Source organism: Ambystoma mexicanum, chromosome 12 (assembly GCF_040938575.1).
Source record: "Ambystoma mexicanum isolate Mex_15411 chromosome 12, UKY_AmexF1_1, whole genome shotgun sequence".
Classification (NCBI taxonomy): Eukaryota; Metazoa; Chordata; class Amphibia; order Caudata; family Ambystomatidae; genus Ambystoma; species Ambystoma mexicanum.
Window position 1 is genome coordinate 512502322 of NC_090936.1, and position 23800 is coordinate 512526121.

The window sequence follows — 23800 nt, forward strand, 5'->3', positions numbered from 1 at the left end:
GTCGCTCTTTCTCAGTTTTGGCCATAAACTTCTGTAATGCTCTCTTGTTAGCTTTGCGAACACTTGCTGAATATCTCCCTTTCAGGAGAGAGTTGAAAACCCATTTGTTTTCATTTGATTTTTTTTCTACCTCAAGTCCGAGTATGAACTAATGATTGCCCTGGGCTTGCTACCCCTTTTAGCGCCTAGATGCCTGTGGGCCTTAGTCCACGCTCTCTAAATTCTCAAATAATCTTGTTTATGAACCGCAACTACCAGCATGTCTAGCAATCGATATACACCGTATTTGTGCACAGAGAGGAACTGGTGGTCCCAGCATGGACTTTGAAATACCTGCAGTCAATGAACCACACACTTTACCATTCCTAAAAGATTAACCGTGACGAATGGAAATGGCAGCAAGGTATGAATGCTGGATCACTTCTGGGCCAGGAATGAAGTTGAATCTTAAGTGAGAAAACAGGTGGGGCCAACAGGGCTTTATGAACCCTAAGACTTGTTGTGTAAAACCTGACCCCAGGGGAAAGAGCAGACATAGATGGACCCTTATTGTCGGGTGAGACTGACGACCAATGGAGGGGGTAGGGGGCATGGATACAACAGGAAGAGAAGGGTATAAAACAAAGCCATGTTAAGTGTTTGGGTGAGGTCAGGTGGAGCGGAGGTGGACTGTTGGGTACGATTTTCATAAATGTGATCAATCTTCCTGACCTGTTTCAACCCCAGAATCTTTTGCCGTACTTGGTGATTATTTTTCCCTTGTCCCTAGTTGAGTGGGAATATTTTTCACCCTCACCTAGTCTTTTACTCTTTGTATGGCTGGCCTTTTTATGTCTCTCCATAGTGTGTGTATGGATTTATAGTTCCCTATAACTTTTGGCCTTAGGCTGGGTTGCCCTTTTTAGGCTTACCTTTGTAATTTTTATAATTATTTCATGGGTGAACTGTTCCAAAAAGTAAAGTGCGATTCCCATCCACTTTACATTTTATATAGTGAGCCAACACATCCCTCCTTATGCAGAGTGCTGGGGGAGATGCCCCCCTTTCTTGCTTACTTGGTAATATTTGTGTTACAATAGCAAGTTAACTTTAATGGCTGGTGGCAGTGGTTATACCATTACTCGCAGGCTGTCAAATCGGCTCCTTCACCATTCTTCTAAAATGGTGGGCTCCTTCTTTTTTGCCATTTTTAAGTATCCCTGTTGGTTTTCTGCCGTCCTAGCAGGGAAAGATCTTGGTTGAAGTTTTGTCTTCGGTGGGAGTCCTTTGTGTTCCCCCGCTAAGGCTCCAGATCGTCTGCGAGGGAGAAGTAAATACTCTGATCCTGCTGACAAGTTGACCACTGAAGACAAGTCAGAAGAGAAAGATGAAGAAAAGACAGCTGTAACGAATTCCAGGGACCGGAGAGCCTGCTGTATTACTGGTACCTGTTTTAACCCTTCCTTCCAATCGTCCTGGGAGGGGTCCCAAAGATCACAATTTCTACCAAGAGGCTGGTGAGACCCACTAGTCTCAAGATGATCTGCATTTTGAGCCACCCCTTGATAAGCTGCGACCTTGCTGGGCTACAAACCATCAATACCCAGGTACCTCAAGCCAGTGTGCAGTGCATGGTCTTCCGAAGTCAGATTCCTGCTGGACCTCCAGAGACACGGTTCGAATCTATGAAGTCCCCTCATCAGAGTGCTGGATCGAGAGAGTGAAGAGAATCCGACCGGCAATGTTCTTCATCTGGTTCCTGTAAAAGGGTGCGAACCCCCAAGAAGCCTTGAAGAAGAATCTTTTGTTGGGAGCCTTTTCAGACTGCTGCTGCAAGCTCCCATCCGGTGTCTGTCTGTATTGTCACCAGACTGAGATTCCATGGACTGGGTCCTGTGCTGCTGCATCGTGAAGCAACCATCCAGAAGCTGAGGTACTGTTTGCTTGGGTAATACTGACCTTAAGGCTTGTGTCGTTTGTGTGTGTGGCTACCCATACTGTTCACAGAAGATTCCCCATAGGCATTCCAGCGCTAGACCTGAGTGAAGTCCCTGAACACTTTTAACTAACTCTGAAGTGAACTGTTTAAGATATGGCACTCTGACTTTCCTGCAGCTGAACCTTATCCTGACCTGCCTATAGCTAGCTCCTAGACCACTAGGGTCCCTCTTCTGCCTCTGAGAGAACTCCTGCTCTAGAGTAGGGAAGGACTCTAAAGGACATGGCTTCTGTCTTGAAATTATAACAAGTGTGAAAAGTACTTACTTGCTAAAGAATTTAGTGTGGTAGCTGTATCTCTTTAATAGAATAAGTTGCAAAGTGTCCTTAAGTTGTTACTTTTTATGTTGCTGATAGGTCCTTTAGAAAGTATACAAGTTGTTTTACTTACTTTGAACTGTTTCACTCTTCTCAAAAGTAATTGTGTTGGTACTGTATTATTCTGCAAAGGAATGAGTGTTCACGCTTACCAATAGGGGTTACCTACCCTCCCCTCTTCTCTGATGGTATTGTATAGTTTTGTCAATGGGCCAAGTAATTGGGTAACGAAGGTCTTATAGTACCCATTGCTGAGGCCATCGGGGCCCGGGGTTTTGTTTGTAGGCAAAGCTGAGATAGCGTCACTGACCTCTTGCGCCAGGATCGGACTTCCCAGGCTGATTCTGTCTTGTTCTGTGATTTGGGGTAGGGGTAGAGAGTTTAAGTAATTGAGTTGTTGCGTGCGGTCCAGATTTTCATTGTCTTAAGAATGTCTCATGGAAACGTTTCATTCTCTTTATTTTGTCCAGCTCTGCTGTGTGCAGTTTCCCACGTTCATCCTTCAATTGTACTATGTAGTTGCGGGCTTTACGTTTCCTCAGTTTTGCCGCTAGGAACCGATGTGCCTTGCCCCCGTGGATGTAGTAGGACTGATTTGTGTGGAGGATTGAGTGGGCCATCTGGTCCGCTGTATGGTGCTCGAGTTGGGCTCTGATCTTACGCAGTAGTCGCAGGGATTTTCTCAAGCGGCAGGATTTGTGTTGCAGTCCTGCATTTTTCACCTCAGTTTCCAACCAGCGTGTTACTAATGCTCTTTCTCTGTAGTATGCCGCAGCGTGTGACATGAATTCTCCCCTAATCACCGCCTTCCCATATTGTCCCTCAGCTAGTTTCCCCATTATCATTTTCTTGGAAGTCTCAATATGTGCTCTAAGTGCGATGTCTCTCAATAGGATTTCATTTAATCTCCAGGGTTGTCTACATTTGTGTTCCCCCGCCCTCCAGGTCACCCCCACTATCACTGGCGCGTGGTCTGAGTGATATTCCACACCAATATCTACTCCGGTTATTTGCGGGATTAGCGTAGTTGAGACAAGGATCATATCAATTCTAGAGTACCCCCAGATGTACCGCCAAATAGTGGGTATATTCCTTGCTGTCCCCCTGAAAGAAAAGCCAGGTCTTAATGACCCCCAGCTCCCTGAAGAACCGTCCCAGAGCCTGTCTATTCCTTTGATCCGCACCCGTTGGGGTGGGGGAGCGTTTTATCCAGGAGTGGATCCATGTCACAGTTGAAACCCCCTCCAATAATTAATTGGCCCTCGCACCCAGTGCTCCAGATAACATTTTGAGGTGGGCATATTTTACACATTATTTTTCAAATTAGAGAGTAAATGCAATTTCAAGAGAGTACAAATGAGTTTTGTCCTCTGAACGAGAGTAAAACTTATCCAACACATACACCCAATGCATACGTAAAATCAGACCCATAGACCAAAAGCGTTGTAGATCAAAGTTGTCTGGCTTGTGCAGAGCCCTTCACTCCACATGCAAACGGTACATGCCGTATGGGCACAAAGTAACCGCACATCACTCCACTTGATAATGGCATATATCCTCTCTGAACATGCTAGCTACGCATCTCCTCTTGACACATACTAACGAGTATGCCAAGTACTCTGTGCACATAGTAAAGGCACATCTACTTTCAGCATTTTCAGAGATGTGCTGTTAGCATTTGAAGAGCAAATTTGCATGTGTAAATTGCACCTTCACACTGTGCGCATGCTAACAGCACATCTCTATGCATATGCTAATGGCAGACATTGTTTTCACGTATTGAATGTTCTGTTTAGCAAGTCTGATATTTGTACACGTTGACAGGACATATCTCTACCCATAGTGACCTCCAATCTCTTCTATGTGCATGCTATTGGCACATCTCTTCTCGTCTGCTAATAGTGCATCTTCTCTGCGCACATACTAGTGGGACAACTCTGTACATGTGTGATAACTGCATGCATGTGCACAGAGGAGATGTGCATGCTAACGACATGCCTTTTACGCACATGCTAATGGGGACGCATCCTCTCTGCACATGCTAACTGCACATCCCATCCCTGCACGTACTAAATGCACATCCTGTGCAGCGACGGGATGTGCAGTTAGCATGTGAAAACGCCACATCCTGTCTATGTACATGCTAACAGCACATCTCGGCTCTGCATGCTAATTGCCCTTCTGTTCCATGGCACGTGCAAATGACACATCTTTACTAATTAAGTAATATGGAGACATTTCTTTTCTGTGAGTGCTAACATAGAATCTCCTCTACCCATGCTATAACAGCACATCTCCTCTCTGCCAGTCTTAACGGCAGGGCTCCCTGTTGCACAGGCTAAAACATTGCATCCAAAGAAAGAGTGGAAAGCTACTGGGCAGGAGGGCGGTCTGCACTTCCCAAGTTCCAATTACGTGACGCAACCTTGATGGGTGTGGCGCAGAGGAGTCGCTTCTTTCATCCAAGAAATGCAATAATGAAGAATGACCGTTCACACAAGTTACTATCAGTGCTGGAAATTGACAAAATGTTCTGGGGCCAGATGTACCCGATTTTCCCCCTCCCCTTTCCTTATTCAGCTTGACTCGAACAGGTCCTCGCCAGCCCCCACCACAATGCCCAACAGTGCTCCCCTGGCATTCTGCTCTGTTTTGCTGTAATAAATCAAGTACCATTCGAAATGGGATAATAACCATTACCACAGTGCTTAAAAGCTGAAGGAATTTGGCTAAAGTGCTATGTAAGAACATATACTCCCTTTTGACCTGTTATTGCTATATCCTCCGTACACATGCAGCAGCACATCTCTCTGCACATGCTAACTGAGCATCTCTTTTCTGCATGCGCCAGTGGCACATGGCCTCCCTGCATGTGCTATTGGCAAATCTATTCAGTTCAGGCTAATAACCGTTCATCCCTGCATGGAGTAATGGCCCATGCCTCGTGGTATAGGCCAACAGCAAGCACACGTCTTACTACAGCCAGCATAACTTTATATATTATACATTACAGAGCAGGTTTACAACAGGCAGCAAGTAAAGGAATATTTGCAGATGTGTTGGCTCCCGCCCATTTATTTCAGCACTTTGAGGGGAGAGGTGGGGGTCGTTTGTGAGAGTAAGCTGACCTACCTGACCTCACTCCCATGCATGGGCACAACAAAACCTACATTTCGGGGGGGGCAGGATGGGGGGAATTAAGTCCTGATGGGAGGGGCCACGTCAGAAAATGGACAGGGCAAACTTGGAGGCTCTGCCCCAACTATTCCCCACACCAGACCATGGGAGGAGTTGGGTAGAACAACTATTGAATAGTATATTTTAAAGCGCAATATGCAGAGAGGTGATAGAAGACTTTCTTGAAAGTAACAGCTTTAAAGTTTTACTGTGTTTGTTCAAGTACATTTTTCTGAGCACACACAGTAAAACTGTAACACCACCAGTTTGGGGGAAAGACTCTCACCTCCCTGCCTATCAAAATGCAAGTGCACACATCCAGGGGTGCACCTAGGTTAAAATGTAGGCTGGGGCTAACCCTTCAAATGTTGGGAGAGGCACTAACTTCAGAGACTGTGGAGGAATGGCAAACTTACTTGTGTAGGGGCATCTACCTTCATTACTCATTGTAATAAGAATATTCTAGTGCAGCTTCAATGTTACAATCAGTTAACTGCTCTCTCCTTTGGGTTTGAAACACCCACTTCTTGCAGAACCTGAAGGTCCTAGAAAGTGTGAAAATGGTAGATTGTGTGCAATGAAAGATTCAATATCCTAGCATAACAGGGCATTGCAGAGTGTGGGGCAGTACTCTGGACGGCCCAAGCACCTTCAGTGGCAAGGAGCAACAGGGGAAAAAAATGTAATGTTGGTTCTACCACAGTTTGCTATACTAGAATCTCTGGTGCACTGACTGGCTGGTGACACTATGGCTGCCTTTCAAATCCAGTTTTACAAGAATGGGGGAGGGCCAGTGCAGCAATAATGCAATTCTATGCAGCAGTATTGGAGCCACTAGCAGAGGAACACCAGTATACACCAGTGTGTCCCTACATTGCATAGTAAAGCATCATAACATGTAAATCCTTATAGCAGCATTTTGTGCCAAAATAATATCACTGTACCTTTATTTTCCACATCCTGCATACTAGAAGATGCAAAAGGCAATAGATCCTGGATTTACCCACTTCATTTTCAGTGCTTTAAAAAAAACCCCCAAAAAATAAGTTGTGCCATAAACTCACTTAGGTTTGGAGATTCGTCACAAACTTCCAGCATGTTATGTATGGTTATTAAAGAATATTCAACTAAGGACATTAAAGCAAACTTTACTTTTTGGCATATCAAGCTATTAGACGTTTTGGGTATGAACACATTTTAAAAGGGTGCATGCTTTATTGTGTTGCTCGCTTATCTGTCACAGATTTGATCTTTCAGTTGGAAATTCACCATCATGTGTAAGAAAGGCTATGCTGCTGACAAAAGAAACTCTACAGTGCCATCTAGTGGTGGAAAGTATGTTTTTTTTAATGAATAAATCAAAGCGTACATGGTACGCAGTAGAAAATGAAATCCTGCATATTTGCCATAATTACATGCGTAAAAAGGCACAATACGCACGTTATCTGAAGGGCTGCTCGCACCAACTGCCCAATTTGCCCAGTAAGTTTGTTATAAACACATCTTGGCGTTCGTTAGGAGCATATATGGCCAGGATTGTGTATATTCTACCTTTTTGATCAGACCCAGATAGCGACCCTCCTTATCCCTGCAAAGTTGAGTTTTTTGGAAAGCTAGGGGCCTACCTATTAATATGGCCACACCTCTTTTTCCCCCCCCGCTAGATGCAAAATATTGTTGCGTGAAAGCCCGATGAGCCATGTGCTTTTCATCTTTAGGGAGAAGATGCGTCTCCTGCAGAATCCCTATTTCTACCTGCATCTTTACTAGTCTATCGAGAATAACCTGAACATTCAGGGAAACTATATTGGATTCAGCCATCCATATTTAGGAGACGATTTGCACTTTTGAAATGTAATGGGTTGCACCGGCGTCGCCCTCCCCCTACCCTTTAGGACCTTTCCATAGCCCTTAGTCTCACTTCCTTGCGCCGACCTCTGATAACTTTCCCAACACCCACCCAGTCCCTCCTGCCCCACCTCCCTCCACCCCCCCATGCCCCCCCTGCGTACCCCACAACCCAGATTCCTTCGAATCCTCCACATTAACTAGTTGGGGCGTCGGGTTGATCACCAGTTTACAAGGGACGAGAAGCCCGGAATTGTCGGGTCTCGTTTTGGATTCCATGGATTGGCAATGCCTGTCTCCGCACCGACAGCTTATAGCAGCTTATGTATATTACAGCGTGTGGATCCACAGATCGCCGTCTGGGCACCTACACAGCAATAGTGTGGTAGTGTTAGTTTTCTAGTGATCTTAGTTCTTTTGTGTGTCTCCTATTTTTGATTCTCCCCTCTGTCTGCTTCTGCGCGAAGTGGACCAGTCCCATGGGTTAGGCCCTGTATCCTGTAGCTTTCGTGCCGTGTCATTATCCGGACAGCCCGGGACTTCCTCCATGTTTAGTAAGGCTTGACCCTCCTCACATGTACTGATTCTCCTTTGTCTGCCCTCCCATTTAAACAGCAGGCCGAAGGGATATGCTCATCTGTAGGGGATTTGTTTCTCCTGTAGGGTTTTAGTCACTGGACGCATGAGTCTACGCTTGTGGAGAGTAGAGAGAACAAGATCCTGGAACAATTTAACCTCATGGCCATTGATTGACGGGCCCGTGCTGGATCTGGCGACCTTCAGGATGCATTCTTTTGTTGTGAATGAGGTGAGGGCCACCAGCACATCTCGAGGGCGAGCACCAGGGTCATTCCTTTTAGGGCCAACTCTGTGTATTCTATCGAACCCTATAGATTCTGGTGCAGGATCCCGTAGTATGTTACTGAAGGCCAGTTGTAGTGTCTCTCGGAGGTCGCTGTCCGGGACTGATTCCGACAGGCCCTTGACCCGTATGTTGACCGTCTCGACCTATTTTCAAGGTCCTCTGTCTGTAGCTCAAGATTGTTTGTGGCGACGGCTATTTGGTCTAGTAGAAGGCTAGATTGCTTGGATTCCTCAGACAAGTTAGAGAGGCCATTTTCCACCGTGTCAACTCGATCACCGAGTTAGTTTACCTCTTTACGGATTTCTTGCAGGGAGGCCTTTATATCTTCCCTCAGCTGACCTATTTGAGTCTGGAATGCTGTTGTCATTCTGGATTCCATACCCTTCAGACAGGCCAGCAAATGTTCTTTGTCGGTATCCATGGCTCTCTGAGGCGTGTCAGGTGTTAGCTCAGATAGGTCCGGTTGTACTTGCTGCGGGGTTTGATCCAGATGTTTCGCCTGTCCCCAGTACTTGGCCAGCTGGAGTTCTCGTTTCTTTGGCGAACCTTTCGTCCTAGGCGGGGTGCTTTTGGTTCTGGTATCTGAACTGGGGTCTTGGCCCGGGTGAGTCGCTTTCTCTTCAGAGTGTACACTGCTGAGCGGGATCCCGATAGCCACCAAGCTAGTGGAGTTTAGGGTCGATGCGGTCAGACCCCTGTGCACTAAGTCAGACGGGACGGTGAGCTGTGCGCCGTTTCAGTGCGCTTGTTACACCAGACAGTTGGCTCGCATGGACCTTGGTTGGGCGTAGAAATTAGTTGCGGGCACAAGGTGGGCAGTGCAAATTTCAACTAACTTGCTGTGTCTGTTGATCCGACTGTTCTCTTTGGTCACCCAGGAGCACGGGGTTCTCTGGAGAGTGAGGGGGTTCACTTAGTGTCATGGACCAACAGGCCGTGGTGCTTGATGAGTTAAGTGAGTGTCCCCCAACACTCTATTGGGCCTGGTGACAGCACTCACTGTTCTTCCTGGGGGTGCAAGTGGATCTGTAGTCCCCCCCCCCCCCCTCCTCCCGGAATTGTGGCCCAACTGGTGGCAACCTCTGTGGAGGAAGATGAAGAGGGGGGGGCACCTTTCACCTTGGCAGCTGTGTTGGTCTCCGAAGTTGGCGAGCCCAAGTGACCCGCAGTTATCAGCTTGGCCGTTGCGCCGCGCCCTCCGAATCGCACCGAGGGCCTGCAGGACCTGTGTTTACAGTCGCTGCTCCCGGGGACGCGCACCAGGTCGGGACTGTAAAGTCTCCAACTACGGCGCCCAGCGCCCCACAGCCAGAGGGCGCAGGGAGGACCGCGACTCGACGACTACGGCCCTGGTTATTTCAGACTGCGGTGGGGAGGAGGGGGAGCTGCTGGTGGGGCTCCGGAGATCCAAACGGACCCGGGATTGCTCAACTCAGCCGGCGACCGCTGTCCAGGCCGCGCGGCTCTGCGGTCCTCGCTCGTCTCGCCCCCGGCGGCAGGTGCTCTTCCGACCCCCACAGCAAGCATGGAGGGGCCCGCAGTCCGGCCGCTTTATCTCCGCTGTAGGGGGCGGGAAGCTTTGTGTGGCTCTGACTTAGCTATAAGAGCCCGCCAGGGACCGGGAGGGAGTGGGGGAGGGGCGGTCGACACAATCAATTCCACTCGGCAATCCCTCGCCAGTCAGCTCTGTTACTGGTCACATCGCTACACCCCGGATGCCTCGACTGTCCCAGACGTTCCCATCAGCCGTTACCAGTGGATGCATTAGCTGCAATACGCTTTTGGAGGCTTTCGTTTCATCCGCCGGTGCGGAGCTCAGGGGGCGCGCATCCACCTCAGCAGCCGGCCATCTTGGAATCCTCTAATCGTTATTTTTACAATACATGGTGTTTCTTTGGACCATGTGTATACTGCAATTTTGTTGTACCAAGATACAGCCCTCTCGCCCTCTTAAGATATGTTCTCGGGTGGTACAGTCTTATACTAAGAGTGGAGTTTTTGCACTGCCTTAGATATGGTTTTTATAAAGTCTTGCTAGGACTTTAGAAAAACTGCCCTAACATGGGCCAAGAGAACAGGTGGAGAAAGGACTGCAGAGTGTTGATCTGGTGGTGGTGTAGGAGAATTGGAGGCGAGGTACTGGTAGTGACAGGCAGTGGTACTAGATAGAGAGGCAGTGAATGAGTGAGAACCTGAGTGAGTGTAGTCGAAGAGAGAGAAAGGGGGAGGAAGAGAGGGTACGACGACCTTTCATCGCCGGATGTTATATAAAATGGGTGTGGGTGTACGGGGATATAAAAAAATAAAGGGGATGGGGGGGGGGTTGGGAGGGTAAACCCCCTAAACATAAAAAAATTAAACATTTTGAGGTTTTTTTGGGAAAAATAAATCTGCAGTAAAAAACCCCACGAAAAAATATCCCGTGATGAAATGACATGGAACCGAAGAGGGGAGAGTATAAGCGGTGGAGGGGAGGGGAGCGGACCATCAGGGGGAGAGAAGAGCTTGGTGGAAAGGGGAGAGAGGAAGAGGGGGAAAAGGAGCGAGTAGGCCCAAGGGGGGGGGGGGAGAGGAGAGGAGAGGAGAGGAGAGGAGAGGAGAGAGAGAGAGAGAGGGAGGGAGGGAGGGACACTTTAAACCCAAGCCATTGCTTTTTGAAAGCAGGGAAACAAACGTAGCGGTAGAAAACCGTTAGTAAGTCCCAGAGGGAGTTTGGTGTAGAGTAGGCTACAGTCTTTGGGCCCTCACAACAAATAGATTTTAAGATTGAAGGGGTTACCACTCTTTAGTCTGAAACCAACTGGACGTTTATGAAAATCGGGGGGGGGGGGGGTGGAACCTACTTGAGGTCGAGAGAGGAGTGCCCACCAGTGGGATAAACCCCTCCCCCTAACATACAGTACCATTTTATGTTTGCAATAAAATCCTTTGGACCATCTTCTAGAGGTATGGAAATTTGTAAAGCCATTCGTGACCATACCCACCGGACATTAACTCTGATTTTTTGGAAATGTGTATAACGGAGGACACGTAGAAGACATTTAAAGCATTATAGTGTGTATATATAATAAACAAAAGTCATGATATAAAATGTTGCTTTGCAGCTCGCTATGTAGTAGCTGCGTTTTCCCCAGAGGTGGCTGCTGCTTTCTGGGCGATGTGTTATGCACAGCAACTGCTCTTAGCTCATACTCATTAAACCCTTATTTCGATCCCTGCATTGGGCCCGTATGAAAGCATTGGGTGCCACAGGGGCACATTTGCGGTTTGTATTGACTGTTCCACAGTTTGACAGCTGCTTTGCACCATAGCCCCAGGCTTACTTTTTGGTTTATCCTGTTGGTTGAAATTGGAATTTGTGTAAGTTTTAATTCCATGTACTAAAGTCACTGCATGCTGAGCCCTAAAATATTTTTATGAACGCCTGGTGATTTCTGAAGAAGTCACTACCCCTAATGTCTCCCTCCATTGAAGCTACTTATAACATACCTGTTTTGCTAAAGCTGTATTGAGAGCATGTTTAGATAACTATGGTGTGTGTGCGTTCCCTTGTTGAGTGCTTTTATGCTACCCTGTATCATCAAATTCCTGCACTCATCTTGAGTTTATATATTTTACTGGTCACCTGATCGTGACCTTTGGAATGAAGCCATATACCTATAAACTCATCAACTTGGTTGTGGTTTGGTCTACCTCAACCTTATGGTCTGGGACTTGGAAAATCCTTCTAAAACATTACTTGATGAATGGTTTTGCTTTTACACAACAGCAGTCACCTACCCAGAAGCGCATGGTGTTTTTCACTTTTGGGAGTGTAAAAATGCACTTTAGGCAGGGTTTGCTAGATAAGAGCAGGGCGCTGGACCATGCAGCGGAGCTCTAGGTAGGCCACTGACATTGTATACCCCTTACTATGTATTTTGATGCACTACCGCACCAATTCCACCTATATAGTATACTTGTCCACAATTTAGGAAATGGTGAGCATCAAACACTTCCATGGAACTGACCCGGTGCTGCTTTTTTCTTTTTTGGTTTGCTGATAGGTGGAAGGTGTCTTCTATGTAAACGATGCCTTGGAAAAGCTGATGTTTGAAGAGCTGAGAAACTCATGCAGAGGAAGTGGTAAGTTTGTGGAGAGCCCACTTTGCCATGCGGTGCAGAATATCAACATGTCCAGGAGGGTTTGTTGCTTTTTTTAAGGATATTTGCCCAGCAGAGTTGGATGGCTTTCTCCTCATGGTTTGGGTGCCTGTTGGTAGTCTGTTTTCCTCATCAGAATGGTACTGTTTGAAGGCTTCTGTTAACTGGTTGTGGAGTTCTGAGTCTTAATCATTTGGTGACTGGTCATGGACCTGTGGAGAGGGGTGGGTGTGGAGAGGGGTGGGTGTGGAGAGGGGTGGGTGTGGAGAGGGGTGGAGAGAGGGAGAGACTCCATCCGTTTTCAGTTGGTGTTGGCTAGCTTAAATAATATCCCCATCATAATCGATGCCCTCCCCCGTTATGACATAGGTGAGTGATTCAATGAGCATAAGGTTTATTTCCATTGGGCCAAAGTCAGCCACCAGTTCTTTCTGGATGACTCATCTTTCTTGTTGATCAGGGAGTCCCTTAATTAATGGAACTTAACTCTCGGAATGTCTGTCCTTGGCACCCCTAACATGGTTATTTACTGGTGTGGAACTGTGAGGAAAAATACATATTGGTGAAGTCTGAATACTGTTCAGCAGTGTTTTCACAGTTCTGGTAAAGCTGTTCTTGCAAGTCATAACTTTAATAATTAAGTGATCTGGTTTGTGCCTTGTTGCCGGTCTCAAAGGTTAAGCTCTCGCATCTGACTCTGGACACGTTTGCAATTTGCATATTCTAATCACTGCAGGGGAGGGGATCAACACTGGTTACCGGTCATTTGGTCGAGGGGAAGAAAAAAAAAAAGTCGACAGGACAACTGGTCGACACAATTTGGTCGAAAGACAAATGGTCGAATTTTTTTGTTGTTGGTAGTTTCACTTTCTTTTTGTGTTCTTTTTTTTGGTGGGGGTCCCACCCAACCCCCCCCCTTTTTTTTTTTTATTTTTTTTTGCTTAAAAACCCTTTTTTTTTTCCTAAACGAAAACCTAACAAATATATATATTAAAAAAAAAAAAAATTCGACCATTTGTCTGTCGACCAAATGACCGGACAGCAGCAACACTTCAGTCTCCCGAGGTTGATAAGTTGAATACCATTCTATTTTAATAATAATAGCGATCATTATAACTCTATCCAGCGGGAGGAATCTGACATGAAGTGCTGTATGAAAATCCGATAAAATTATCGTAACCCTATTGGTGAGTCCTGCTGTAAAGGTGGTGGGGACGTCCCCAACCCATGCGTGAACGGTTGCTAGAGAAGATTGTTTCTCCATCAGCAATTGTTATTGTATGAAACAATACTTCCTTTTTATCGTCTTCCACATTGAGCGTTATTTACAATCGGATCGCTTTATTATGAGTTTCCCCACAAGTAGAGGTCTATGTTGCTTGTGGTGCAGACGTTCTTGGGGTAATTTTGTTTGAACTGGATATGATTTTAGAGCAATATGTACCTTGCGGCTTTGATTATATAATAATTTGTGTTTTTTATTTATATGGCACCAGTGAACCTGTTTCAGAATGGTTGGTAAATGACGTTACTTATTACTATCACTAGCCACAATGTGGTACTCTATCGACTGGGAGGGGTGAGTGTTAAGGGCTGTTGACCCCGCCAGGGTAGCTAGCCCATGACGCACAATCATGTCTGATTGCCAAAGTGAACGGGTTCCGTTGTAGTCAACACAGAGGTGGTGGGGTCTGAACCATGTGATGGGCGCTTGGGTTATTAATCAAGGTTTAACATCAGTAGGAGATGGGAATAGCTGCAGCTCCTGGTACCAATTAGGCTAACCCCTGCCTAAGACTTAAAACCAGATTACAAGACATGTGCCAAGCTTGTATGCGCTTGTTCCAAATAAGTATAGTGCAATTGCCACATTGTACAAGAAAACACAGAATAATGTGTGTGTTGACCTATTTTATTAAACAAATTCCCAGTGTATTAAACAAATTGCTGGTTTCAAAGTCCTTGGAATCCACCCTCCCCTGCGCCCTCCCTGTGGGAGACCTTCAAAGATGGCAAGCTGCTCCATATTGCTCTGCTGTCAAACACTTGCCTGACATTTGCAACCTCCTTGAACTTGTGGATCTTGATGTGCTTGCCATCATGGAGACATGGTTCAAGGACAGCTCTGTCATGAGCTTTGACAGACTCCTAGTTGATGGATACAAGATCCTCGCCGTGCCCAGGCCCAAGGGATCAATGGGGGTAAGGGGGGAGGTGGCATTGATCTTCCCAGATGGGATTCCTGTGTCTGTCATCCCCACTCAGGCGTACTCCTCCTTCGAGTGCCTAGTCTGCAGGCTATCCCCCTCTCCTAAATCCTCGCACCTTATGTCCACCGGGACAGCCCACGCTCTTCCTCTGGGAATGTGCTGACTTGGTCTCCTCTCTACTCTCTTCCTTCTCTCAACTCCTCCTGTTGTGTGACCTCGGCATCCACCTGGTCTCTCCCGACTCCTCAAGACCCTTCCACAACCTATGCGACTCTTTCCCTCTCTTACCATCTGGCTCTACGCACACAGCGGGTCACTCTCTGGATGCTCTCATCTCCACCGACATCCCTCTCTACCGCTCTCTCTTGGACGGACCACTCCCTTCTCTCTTCACATCTGAAGCTCGCCTCTGCTCTTGCACCGGCACACACAGCCTCCTGGTTTCATAGTCACCAGACACATGAAAAGAGTGACAGCGGCTGCCTTTGCCTCAACCTACTCTCCGCCTCCTACTCCTGCGGCTGACTCTCACCCTGACGCGGCCCTCGCTACCTTCAAACTCTCCATCACGAACACCTTTGACACTCTTGCCTCTGCCATCAGGGTCCGACTGAAGCCTTCCAAAAAGCGCAACTCTTGGTATGACTCTGATCCGGCTTTCCTTAAACTAAAGTGTAGGACAGCTGAGCGGAAATGGAATTGATCAGGCGTACCCCTGACAAACTGGCTTGACACCTCCTTCAAAGGCAATATCGACTCTGCATCCACACCAAGAAAACAGTCTTTGTTCAAGCCTGCATCTCTGCGACATCAAACAAGGCCAAACATTTCAAAGTCTGTAAGGAACGGGCTAATCCTGCAGCAGCCTCCTCCTCTGTCACACCCACCCAGGACCTTTGCTCGGACCTGGCTGCACACTTCACTGTAAAAACTCAAGACATCCTTTCCTCTCTCACTTCCACATCACACCTACACCTTTGGAGCCTCCCTTGGCACCTCCACCTCTTCTCTTTCTTTCTCTCACCCCCGTCGAACCTAATGAGGTCGCTAGACCAGTCCAGTCTATGAAGGCTTCATCCAAACAGGTGGACCCCTGCCCCTCCAAAACCATTAAGGATAACATTGATTCTCTCGCTTCAGCCTTGGCTGATCTCTGCAATCTCTTTTTTGTCACTGGAGTTTTTCCAACTTCTCTTAAGCACTCCTTTGTGCACCCTCTGCTTAAGAAACCATCTGCCGACCCTTCCATTCCGGCAAACTACCGCCCTATCTCCATCACCCCATTCCTGGGAAAACTAAAGAAGCTGGCTTTGTCTCAGCTCGCCCGCCACACTGAATCTGCTGGTTGCCTCCACGATCATCAGTCTAGCTTTATAGCATCCAGAGGCACGGAAACTGCTCTCCTGAACACCCGTGAAGACCTGCTCTCAAATGCCGACACTTAACATTTCCTCTGTCCTCATTCTTCTCGACCTCTTCTATGCCTTTGACACAGTAAACCACAACATCCTGATTGCACGTCTCCGTGACACCCTGGGAATCACAGGTTAGGCCCTGACGTGGTTAACGTCCTTCCTCTCAGTCCGCCCATCCAAGGTGGAACTTGGGTCCTTTCTCTCCTCTATCACTCTCTCAACCTGTGGCGTTCCCCAGGGCTATATCCTATCCCTCTGGTTCTTCAATGTCTACATGGCTGCCTTGGCACGTGTGATTGCCACTCTTAACTCTAACTTCCAGTGTTATGCGGATGACTCGCAACTCTCCTTCAGGCTACCCTCAGCCACCTCTAAATCGCTCATATCTGACTGTCCGCAAATGTCTTGATGTGCAGCGAATAACCTCTGCCTCAACGGCAGTAAGACTGAGTGTGCGCAATGGGACTTCTGCTTCGACTTTCCCACTCTCGCTCTGGCCGGCCTCCCCTGGCGCTGCGCGCCCGTCCCCACCTGCAAGGCAAAAAACATTGGGGTCATCTTTGCCTCCACTCTTCCTTCTCCACTCACATTTCGGACATCCCTAAGAAGTCCAACTACCAGATGCACCTCCTCAGAGGTACTCTTCCTTTTCTCACCTTCCCCCAGCAGCTCACTGTCTCCAGAGCGCTGGTTCTCTCGAGGCTGGACTACTGCAACAGCCTCTTTCTTAACCTCCCTGCCTCTGCCCTGCACCCTCTGCAACTCATCCAGAACAGAACCGTGAGACTTATCCTTGGCCTCAAGCCCAGGGACTGCATCTCTGGTGCTGAAATCCCACCACTGGCTCACCGCGGCAGCAAGGATCAAGTTCAAGAAAGACCCTCTGCATTGTCCACAAGGCTTTCTGCAGCCTTGGGCCTACCTACCTTCAACAATGCCTACCTAAATACTGTGCTTCCCAATCCCTCCGCTCCTCTACCTCCAACCTTCTGCGAGTGAGCCGGTTCTCCAAGCAGAGATTTGGAGGGAGATCTTTATCCTCTGCAGGTTCCTCCCTCTGGAATAGCCTCCCTCCGTCTTTAACCTGATCTCCTTAAGTTCTGGAAACTCTAAGAGATTCCTCTTTCTCTCTTCCTTCTCTCTCCCTCTACCCTGCTAACCTATCTCTCTGCTCTATTCCCTTCCTCCTTTTCCGTAAAGCTTGCTGACTGGCCGCCCTGGTGTACCTCAGTCTCACAGGTCCCTGGCAACCCCCTCCGTCCTCTCGCACTTGCCTCCAGGCTTTGCACTTTGTTGAATCATCACTGCACTTGACAAATGACCTAGAGAATGGCATCTCTCTGCACTATCTGCACAAATCCCCCCCACCTCCACTCCCCCCTCCCCGTTAACCATCTGTGCACTTGCACGATTCTGAACGAACCATGCCTGAAGATCCTCTGGTTTCCCCCTGTCTTCCCTCCCTGCATGGTGATGCCTTAAAGCACTTGGAAAAACTGTAAGTTGTTGTCAGACATATTTGTTGTTACCTCTCTAATGCCATTGTTTCAGAGTTTCAAGGGCTCTGAACGACTGTTGTTTTTTCCCCTTGTCCCTCCCTCCTTGAGCGCTTTGAAACACTTGCTTTGTGTATAGGCGCTATACAAATAAACAGTACCATATCATTACTACAGTTTGCCAACACGTGTTTTGACCAGCTCTGTCTTTTTCAAGGCAAAATTCCTGAATCTGTGATGGTCCTCTCTGCATAGCTTAGGTGTAATAAGATGTAGATAGCAGAGTCCAATGACTCCTATATTATACGAGAGTCATTAAAGGTAAAGTTACAAAGAATGAGCCCATCAATTTCTGAGTTGATTGATTCATGTATCATAAGTGAGTGCTTCCTAACTGAAGTAGTTGCCTCAAAGGATTCCCACAATTCCTAAAAATAACCCGTGTTTCGACCAGCCTGTTTTTTTTCCAAGGCAAAATTCTCAGAGTAGCCAATCGCATCATACGCAATCAAAAAAGAAAATGTTTTATGCCAGAAAATAACCATTCAAAATTATCAAAATACAATAAACATATGAAAATGGTCAATGTACGTCCAAAGAAGGGAAGACCGAATTAGCTGTATAGGGAAAAAAGAGGGGGAAAAGAGAGAAAGAAAAGAAAATAAAGTTTGAACAATGTCCAAAAATATATCCTAAAATTAATCCAGTTTAGGCTGCAAGTTGATGACCTGTTTACATGGCAGAAAGCCTTTGTCTGTTCAGTGTCTATTGAGACGATTGTTAACAGTCGGGTTAATAAATCAATGGTCTAACAATTACCTTCCATTTTCAAATCACAAGATATTCAGAAAACTATTGAAATCATCATAGGACTGCACTATAATTTCCTTGACATAAGGTTATTCTAGGAGTTCTAAGCAATTCCTGCAATGTTACCATGCTAGTTCCCAAACCATATGAAATAGTGAGCTACTCATAGCGTCTTGATAAAGCCAATGTACCCGAAAGCAGGATGCCCAATTGAAGTTAAAGAAATGCAGACTAATACATTTATGAGACTGGATAGCTACTTACCCTAAATCTGTGCGAGTAGTCCTCTGCATAGCTTAGGTGTAATAAGCTGTAGATGCTAGAGTCCAAAGACTCTAGAAGTTAATAAGTAAACATTATGTGTCAAAGGGGTGGACCCCCATTTCTTATGGTTTTCCAAGTAAAACTATATACAGAAACGCACAGTACTATTCATCCTATATTATACTGGAGAGTCCTCAAAGGTAAAGTTACATAGAATGAGCCCATCAATTTCTGAGTTCATTAATTTATGGATCATAAGTGAGTGCTTCCCAACTGAAGTTGCCTCAAAGGATTCCCTACGAAAATAGTTAGTTCAGTATCTACTCTTTGTCACGAATTATACATATAATAAGGTTGTATTTCCGTCTAAATGAATTCTTCATAATGCATTAATCATATAGGCTCTTACCACAATTCATAAAGATCACTTAGTCCATGTCAGATTCCTCCTAGTTGAAGGTGCCAGCCCTCGTCTGGCGTCTGTGTGCGATTTCTCGCAAGGGCCATTTTAAAATTTGTTTATGTAAGACAGCTGACGTCACGTGTGCACAACGCACAACATGACAGCCATTGCACACCTGAACTCCCCCACGTCAGCGAGTTATTAGTTGGCTTGCTGCCATTTTGATAGTTTATTGCCATAACGTTTCATTGGTATGCCGTTCCCACACTTAGGACTTGCCCATAAAAATTTAAATCTTGTGGACTAAATTTGATTTGTTTGTATGAGGCAGGTGACTTCATGTGTGCGCGGCGCACGTGACAGCGACTGAACTCCTGATCGCCGCCGCAGTCGACGAGATATTAGTAGACGGGTTGCCGCCTTTTTTAAGGTTAATGCAATAATGTATCATCGGTATGCCACCTGAAAAACTTACAAAGGACTGGGTTTTTTTTGAAAAGGAAAGACTTAAGAAAGTGCCCTATACAAACTGTTTAAATTACAACAAAAAGGTCAACGTCTCTCAGAAACTCACCCTTAAAGATCTAAATTCATCTACGGGGAGGCACTATGAACTGAACTCAATTGCAACAAATGACACTTAAATCATGTTTGGAAAAATATATGTATCTCTCTTTTTATTAAATGCATACAATTAGATTGAAAAACAATTTAAGAACAACAACTTTTCTTAAAAAATTCATAAAAAGACGGTAACAAAACCGTCTGACCTTCTAATATGCTGAACAAACACAATAATCATAAACCATAAAACAAGTGTGTAAACCATATTTTAACTAGACAACCTATTCTAGAAAAAAAACTCGAAAAAAACGGTGGAAAGATAAACTGAAACCCTATACCAATAGACAACTGAATACCACAGAAGAGAAAGCAAAGAAAAACTGTTAGAATTTACAGAACACAACTAATAAGTGTATACCAGAACAACCATATGACATGAAAAAAATGTGCAACAATAACATGTAAGATGAGACACACCCTTGATGTCAAATCTAAAAAATCGTTTCTGCACTGAAACGCTTATTATGGTTCTAAGTCCAGAACAGCTGTGAATGCCTTATTAAACTTGTGACAGCATTCTCACAATGAAAACATTAGCCCGACATGTTTCTTTCCCATTGACCTTGGATAGGATAGGTGGCGGGAAATTCTTCAGGGGGTGGTGTTACAAACATCAAGTAGCATGTCATTTACTAAAATAGATGTTGTATACAATTTGTGACACTTGCAGCAACAAGAGGAGAGCAGTTCATGTAGGGTGACTTCTCTTGTTTGTGAAGTAGCAACCTAGTGGATGGGAGGGAAAACAGGGCAAATCAGTTGTGTCCCTTATGCAAAACACTGTCATTAGTATTTTGTATGCCTTTAAAATCTATTTACAGATTAAAGGCTTACCTGACTGCCGACTTGTAAATAGTAGCAGGGGTAGTCACGCGGTCTGTTTGGTTGGAGTCAAATGTAGAGTTAGCAATACTCTACTTCAATATCTTGTATCATAGTACACTCGACAGGATTATGTAAACAGTGGCACAGTGTGGGCAGGAGTTACTGATGTTATTAACTCACTTGTTTAACTTCTAAACAAGGAAAAGACGACAAAACTATTCTGATAAACCATTGCCGCTGCCCAAATAAAACCGCAGAGGCAGACTATACCAAGGCCCCAATGTGTGACTAACACTGAGACAGCAGGACGATGGGCACAAGAATAAAATACATAAGTCTAACCTTTTGATGTCGTCCTCGGTGCTTAATGATTCTCATGTAGACGAAGGTAAAATCGCCTCACGAAGCCTTGCGTGTCCGGGAAATTAATTCCAACAATGTAAATCCGGACGTTTAAGCATTTCTTGTCCCGCCTAAAGACGCGAAAACACAGAAATGGAAACTCATGCAAGTTTTTAGTACACTGATCAGAGGTAGCTCTGGGCGGCATGTAAACATGCCCAATAACAACTTCTGTACTCACAGTGTGGATTCGACATTGGGTAGTGGTGCTCTCCCAGTTGTGTCTCCAGTCGTGTTGCTGCAACGCGACTCCGTGGCTGTGTAATACTATGATCCTTTTCACACTGAAAACGGCGGAGCATAGAAACAAAGAAAGGGAGTAAAATTCCACTTATCCGAATAGGTGTATAACGGGGGCCATCTTGGAAGGGGACAGACCTATATATTTACTGAAACTCTTTGCAACAGGACTTGTCATCGTCACAACCCGGTATTAAATTTAGTACATTTAGGAGATCGACCATGGTACTAGCGAGACTGCTCCAAATTAAGACAGCATTATGCATAGGCAAAGCAGACTCTGTACTGTATATGCATCCTATATATGGAATGAAGAAACTTGCTACAACGTACACTGGAGGGGAAAATAAGAAATTGACAATTGATCTTAAATGTCTATCACAGTCTATCCCAATCAATAGATTTGTTAAGACCTGTCTCTACGGAATTACAAAGATAAATCAGTCTTTGTTCTGTGTCAAACAGTTTTTTCTTGTTGGCCATTGTGTTTTCTTTAAGAAACATCTGAGACAGTACACTCCACGTGAATGACTCTGGAGAGTGATCCATGGCCAGAAAATGACCCACCATCAGGGCTGTTACGTTCTTATTTCTAATACAACTTTTATGTTATATAATCCTTGTTTTTATTTTTCGTTCTGTCATTCCGATATACATTTTAGGGCAGGGACACCAAATCACATAGACTACCAGTTGAGAGTTGCAGTTAGTAAACTCTTTGTTGCCATGGTTTTCTCAAACCTAAGTCGATCTCTTTTGTACGTTTCGTACTAGAACAGCAACTACAGTGTCCACAGGGTGTTGTCCGATGGGTTTAGGCAAACCCCACGACTCAGTCAAAGTTAACTGAGGTGATTGGACAGAAATATCGTTTCTAGTGACCAAATCTTTGATATTTGGACCTCTTTTGAATGCACATAGTGGTTTTGCAAAAGGACATTCGCCAGCGTCTAAAATGTGCCAATTACGCTTAATAATGGCATTCACTTTATTTGAAAGTTTGTTGAAAGTACTTACAAATACGATTTGGTCATTGCCTGAAGATTTATTGCGGTATTCAAGAAGGGCTTCTCTGTTATTGTTCTTAGCTCGTTTACGGGCTCTCCTCACAATCTTATTCGGTATGCCGCTCCAGCAATTAGGACTGACCCAAAATAATTAGCATATTGTGGACTAAATAAGCTTAGTCTGAGGTCAAATTTGGTATGACATGTTACACTGATCGTGCCTGCTTTCGGCACCACTGCTAATCGGGTTCTTTTGATGTATTGACATTGACCTACTGGCATAAAGTCCATAGTAAATACCCGATCTAGCACTGATTTTTAAATACTGTTTGTCATGCATTGGAATAAATGGAAATCTGTTCTCCTACAGAGAATTGAATTGCATTCGGATATATTGCTAAGTATAAATCATTGTTCATCGTTGGTAGATGAGGACCAAAATTAGGCATATATTCCTACCTAACCATCATGCTTATTGGATTAAACTATAAATCATGAAACACACATATTATAATTCACATAGCCTCTGTTGATCCATAGTACTGGATTATGTACATGGAGACGAATCATTGTCACTTCTCCGATCTACTCAATAAGGGAAACGGTCGAAATTCACATTGAAATTACCCTTTGTGAAGATCATTCACATTCTTTGGCTGGGTGGCAGCGATGGGCTGGTATAAAAATTGAAACTAATCATGACCGTGCATCAATCGTTTTGCCAAACTACTCATGATACTAAAACACAATCTTTACATATTCCATGTTAGATGACCATCCTCAGTATAGTACACTGATTAACATCAGACTAATATTACCAGACACTTGCCTTTAGGAAAAGAAAGTTTGTCAAAAAGGAAAACCTAATTATAGGAAAACATTTATTTCATGCTCCTTATTGAGACCCTGCGTTGTACATCGTAATCTGCATATCATCTTGGATTCCAGTTAACTCAGACATTGCTGCACATCTCCAAATCCTTTGCTGCAAGAAGCTTTCTGTCTGCTAATTAGGTTAATATCTGCCTTGTTGTCCATCTGAAGCTTTTCTTGCCAGTGATTCGCAAAAGGCAGTTTAGGATCCTGACTACTAAGACTAGACAGGTGCTCTCTGATCCGTACCCGCAATTCTCGTATAGTGCTGCCAATGTACACCTTATTGCAGATACAGATAATCGCATACACTATATACTTTGATCTGCAGTTGATACATTCTCTTATCTATGCTTATATCCCTCCATGGCATACAAACGTTGTGGTATTGCGATGTGCATATCGACACACTGCATGTCCCACATTTGTGAAAACCTTTAAGTGTAAATCTTTGCCAATCGCTGCCACTCTCCTTCTCAATAACTGTTTTAAAAAAAGACGGGCATAATTTGTTTTTAATTGTGGGTGCACAAGTGTACACAAATCTGGAATTGTCCTCAGTATAGCTATTCCAATCGGTATATAATAATAGTAAATGCCAATTTTTTTCGTACCATTCCATGCATCAAATTGCTGTCATGTGAGTACCCTTGTTCTTGAAACCTTGGAGTTAGCAAGTCACACTCCTGCTCAAAAGTCGTGTTCGTTCTACTATTCCTTTTGGCTCTATAGAATTCTCCCACTGGAATATTAGCAATGGTTGATCTCTTGTGACAACTAGTGGCAAATAGGGTGGTATTCACTTCTATTGATTTCCTAAAAGTCTTGGTTTCCAAATGTCCTTCTCCCACATAGATCGTGAAATCAAGAAAATCTATAGAAGTCGTATCAATCGTTCCTGTG

General features: G+C 45.2%; 1 protein-coding gene across 1 annotated transcript in view; it reads left to right on the plus strand.

Annotated features, from left to right (window-relative positions):
• Positions 1–23800, plus strand: part of RTCB (RNA 2',3'-cyclic phosphate and 5'-OH ligase) — a 280519-nt gene that overhangs the window by 58487 nt on the left and 198232 nt on the right. The window contains exon 2 of the mRNA XM_069628792.1: positions 12232–12310. Within this exon, the coding sequence (XP_069484893.1) occupies positions 12232–12310 (79 nt within the window). The remainder of the gene's footprint in view (positions 1–12231; positions 12311–23800) is intronic.